The following is a 4,189-nucleotide window of genomic DNA, read 5'->3' as shown; positions in this document are numbered from 1 at the left end:
TTTCAAGAGCAATCTCAACCTAATCAAGTCATAGAATGGTTGGAAGAGACCCTTAAGATCGAGTCCAGCTGTTCACCCTGCACTGCCAGGGTCCCTAAGGCATGTCCCTCAGCAGCAAAATAGAAGTCACTGTTTGGCATCAGCTCAGGTGCCTTGATTTGCTTTGGAAAGGAATGTCCCATGGCTTTATTTTGAGTCAGCTAATTTGAGTTTGTTTGTTGGCTGTTGCACAGGTATGGAGTAATTATTGTTGGGAACCCGAAAGCGCTGTCTAAACAACCACTTTGGAATCACCTGCTGAATTACTACAAGGAGCAGAAGGTTCTGGTGGAAGGACCGCTGAATAACCTCCGGGAAAGCCTTATGCAGTTCAGCAAGCCCCGGAAACTGGTCAATACCATCAACCCAGTAAGTCGACCTCTCCAGCCTCTCGGATGCTTCTGGCACGAAGCAGTTGAGGGTTGATCGATCAGTTATAAATGGGTGGACTAAACAGTCACCCACAGAGCTCACCCCCCCGTGACTTTCCATTTTTGATGCCTAGTTAGTGCATTGTAACCTGAAGAAGTCGAGCACATGTAAAAAAGCCTTTTTGGTGCTTTTTTTTTATTGCTCTTTATTTACTGCAGAATTTTATGAGGATGGGGAGGTAACTTTTGAGGTGAATGAAACGTAAAGAGACTGTTTCGTGTCAACCTGCAGGTTTTACACTTCATCCTTCAACAGAGGTAGTTGTCTGGGGGGGCGTGGAGCTTGTCAGCCATCACAAAGGCAGTGGTAGGGACAGAGCAAGGGAAGAATGGTCGAGAGAACCTCAGAATAGACTGAACCACGGCAATTCGAGGTCAGCTGCCTTTCGAATCCGATGTCTTTCTCTTGTGATGTAGTTGAAACAATAGCTGGATGTTCTCCACGTGTTGGAACTAGTGAGTCTCCACAGCCCTTGTAAAGTATCTGTGATCTGGGGAGCTTTACTGGATTTTTACCCAAAATAACTTAGCCTGAAGTTGCAGTGCAAACCCTTTTGTGCCAAGGCTTTGTCTAACTCCTTCAACGCTTCCAGGGTGCCCGTTTCATGACGACTGCCATGTATGATGCACGTGAGGCGATTATTCCCGGCTCTGTCTACGACCGGAGCAGCCAAGGTAAAGGAAACTGTTGAAATTAACCTTTATGGATTTGAGTTTTGGGGTCCTTGGGGGATGGTCTTACAGACTTCAAACTGTGATGTGTCTGAAGAGCCACCACAGAAAAATAGGGATTTAAGAACTTAAAATCTGGATGCTGTTAGGAATGAACACGTGTAAGATGAGTCTCCGAAGTTTTCAGGTGTGGACTAAATGATGAACTGTAAATGCTGGTGGTTTATGGCAATGGGGGGCTGGTCCTTTCTGTTCCTGTTCCTGACTTACCTTGCTCACAAGTCCTCCCAGTGCTGTTAAAAGCAGGACTAGGAATCGATTTTTAACTAGTGAGGATGCCTGAGATTGCTGTGGTTTCTCCTCCCCTCCTCAGGGCGCCCATCCAACATGTACTTCCAAACCCACGACCAGATCGGGATGATCAGCGCTGGCCCCAGCCACGTCACTGCCATGAACATTCCCATCCCTTTCAACCTCGTGATGCCACCGATGCCGCCGCCGGGATACTTTGGCCAGGCGAACGGACCAGCTGCAGGTTTGAGGCAGGGGTGGAATGGTACAAAAGCCACGTTTTGGGGCAGAGAATGGTTTTTGCTGCTCTTGCAGCAGTGCTGATGGGTAGGTGATGGGCTTCAGTGGTAAATCATTGACTGGAGTACCAACCCATCAGCACCGCTGCCTCCAGCGAGTGCCCCTGGGCCGTGTCTGTGCTGGGGGTTCTGCCTTCTGACTTCTCTGCCCCTGCTGCATGGTGAGCACGTGTAAAATGTTGCCTCATGCGAGCAATCACCTCTTTAGAGATTAACTCCCCCATGTTTGCATGCGTAAGGCTTCTCACTGTTGGTTGGGATAAACGCTTTTCCAGGACGTGGAGCGCCAAAGGGAAAGACTGGTCGTGGTGGGCGCCAGAAAAATCGTTTTGGGATTCCTGGAACTAGTCAGTCAAACCTTCCAAACAGTCAAGCGAGCCAAGATGTGGTGTCCCAGCCTTTCTCGCAGGGTCCCCTGACTCAGGGGTATATCTCCATGAGCCAGCCATCACAGATGAGTCAGCCTGGGCTCTCCCAACCCGAGTTATCCCAGGTAAGCAGAGTTTGAGGTACCGCCTGCTCTCTTTCCTGGGTTTTATGTCGGTAATACGTGCACATGCACATCCTTGTTTCGTAGGACTGAGGAAAATAGAAACTCAGTCTGTTTTCGGTGTCTCAGCCACAGCAGTTTGTACTCCTCCACTGGGTGAACTCTGAGTACACTCAGGCGTGAAGCGTATATGTGTGTGTAGACTTCACTCTGAACTGCCGGTCTGCTCACAGCCTGCTGTGGCAAAAACCTTTGTATTTGTGGAAATCTGGCAGCGAAGAGAGTAGATTTAAAAAAAAAAAAAAAACGGAACCCTCAAGGAAGCAAATCCTCCACCAAAGCAGCCCTCTGGGTTTGTCAGCCTCGGCTGCTTTATTCCACTTTGAGGGGGGAGCCCTTGAGCTTGGTGCTGAGTTAACACCCGCTTTTGTTTCCAGGACAGTTACCTTGGTGATGAGTTTAAATCTCAGATTGATGTGGCGCTGTCACAGGACTCTACTTACCAGGGTGAACGTGCATATCAACATGGTGGAGTGACGGGACTGTCACAGTATTAGAGTGTAAGGCAGCTGAGCTTCACCCCCTGCTTCTCATTCCCCCACTTAAGTTCTTGAGCGCAGAGTTTGTCTTGAGTGATGCCCCTAATGCAGCTCTTGTTTCGCTTTCAGGTTGAGGAAGAAGAGCTAAGCTTGTGTGGAGCTTAGTTCATCAGCATTTTATTCTGGGTAATAAAAAAAATAAAATAAAATGGATACCTGTTTTCCACTGCTAAAACTGAAGCACCACTGTGTGAGAGCAACAGGAGAAAGAAACCAACCAACGGAGAGGAGAGAGAGAGAGAGAAAGGAGCGCGCGAGAGAGCCCACTGCTAGCTCACTGAGACCAGGAGACTGACCGGAGAGGAGAGAGCGCACTGAAGGACCGGCTGGCGCCTCACTGGGAAGGCAACTCACCCCGACATGAGTGGTCAGCCGAGTCCCTGCTCCCCCAGTCAGACACGCTCGAGAGAAAGGCCTTAAGCAGGTTTCACTTCATTCCATACTTCTCTTTGCGAGCAGGGCATTACTTTTCAGAGCAGATGGGGAGAGGAAAACCCTCATCTCAGAGTTGTTCTCGTTTGAAAGGGGTACTATATTTTAGCAGTAACTGTTTACATTTTAGAAGCAGAGTATCTGAGAGAGCGAGCGAGCTCCTAAGGGCCAGCAAGCCGAGCAGAGACCCAGCGGAACGTAGCTGATGCTCAACTCTGAGATGCAGGTTTTGTTGTCCAACACTGGCTCTGAAATCCTAGTGTCATCGTGTCGCCCACATTCTGAATGGGTCTTTCGTGACAAGGTGGTTTTAAAGAGATTCTTTCAAAGGAGCAAGTTTGTCTCTGAATTCTTAGTGGTGGACCTGGGAGATCCTTGTTCTGAGAAGCTTACAAAAAGTTTAAAACAAAACTAAATTAGAGCACCAACCTTGAGAACTTTCAGTGTGATTTGAAGTTGCAGCAATCAGCCTCTTCTTCCTACATCGGATAGCAGTTAGAGTGAGAGGAGCCTGCGCGCTCGAGCGGGAGGAGGGTTTCAAAGTGTTTTCTGTATGCTTTAATTGGCTACTGTCTGGACTCTACTCTGTGAAAAACAAGCCTTTCTGTAAGATGAACTTTGCGCTTGAAAGGGGATGGGTTCCTGTGCCCTTCGGCCCTGGAGGAAGAGATGCTAACAGGCCTGCTTCACCCGCTCCCTCAGGTCGGGGGAAGGAGTTGTGGAAACTGGGGATTATATTGGTTCTGAAGTAAAGACTCTACGATGTTAGCGAAGCAGGTTGGCCGCACGGACGAAGCAGGCAGTCGGGGGAAGGTGGCCTGGGAGAGCTGGCTGGGATTAGAGAGAATGGGTTAGGCTTTTGTGTGGCTTCTTGGGTGCTTAGTGCAGAGAGCTGAACGACTCAGGTGGTGAAAACCCAACCCGGAGCCTATTTTT

At 49.0% G+C, this 4,189-nt stretch overlaps 1 protein-coding gene across 1 annotated transcript in view; it reads left to right on the top strand.

The window, feature by feature from the left end:
* The window catches only part of UPF1 (UPF1 regulator of nonsense transcripts homolog (yeast)), a gene marked incomplete at its 5' end in the record, with an annotated part of 12,880 nt that extends 9,271 nt beyond the window's left edge, over positions 1-3,609 (top strand). The window contains 6 exons of the mRNA XM_010133049.1: positions 234-408; positions 1,064-1,145; positions 1,516-1,677; positions 2,008-2,225; positions 2,660-2,782; positions 2,891-3,609. Of these exons, the coding sequence (XP_010131351.1) occupies positions 234-408; positions 1,064-1,145; positions 1,516-1,677; positions 2,008-2,225; positions 2,660-2,779 (757 nt within the window). The remainder of the gene's footprint in view (positions 1-233; positions 409-1,063; positions 1,146-1,515; positions 1,678-2,007; positions 2,226-2,659; positions 2,783-2,890) is intronic.
* Between the last annotated feature and the right edge of the window lie 580 nt (positions 3,610-4,189).

This window comes from Buceros rhinoceros, unplaced genomic scaffold (assembly GCF_000710305.1).
Source record: "Buceros rhinoceros silvestris isolate BGI_N320 unplaced genomic scaffold, ASM71030v1 scaffold31313, whole genome shotgun sequence".
In the NCBI taxonomy this organism is placed as follows: Eukaryota; Metazoa; Chordata; class Aves; order Bucerotiformes; family Bucerotidae; genus Buceros; species Buceros rhinoceros.
This window is presented reverse-complemented; position numbering and strand designations above follow the sequence as displayed.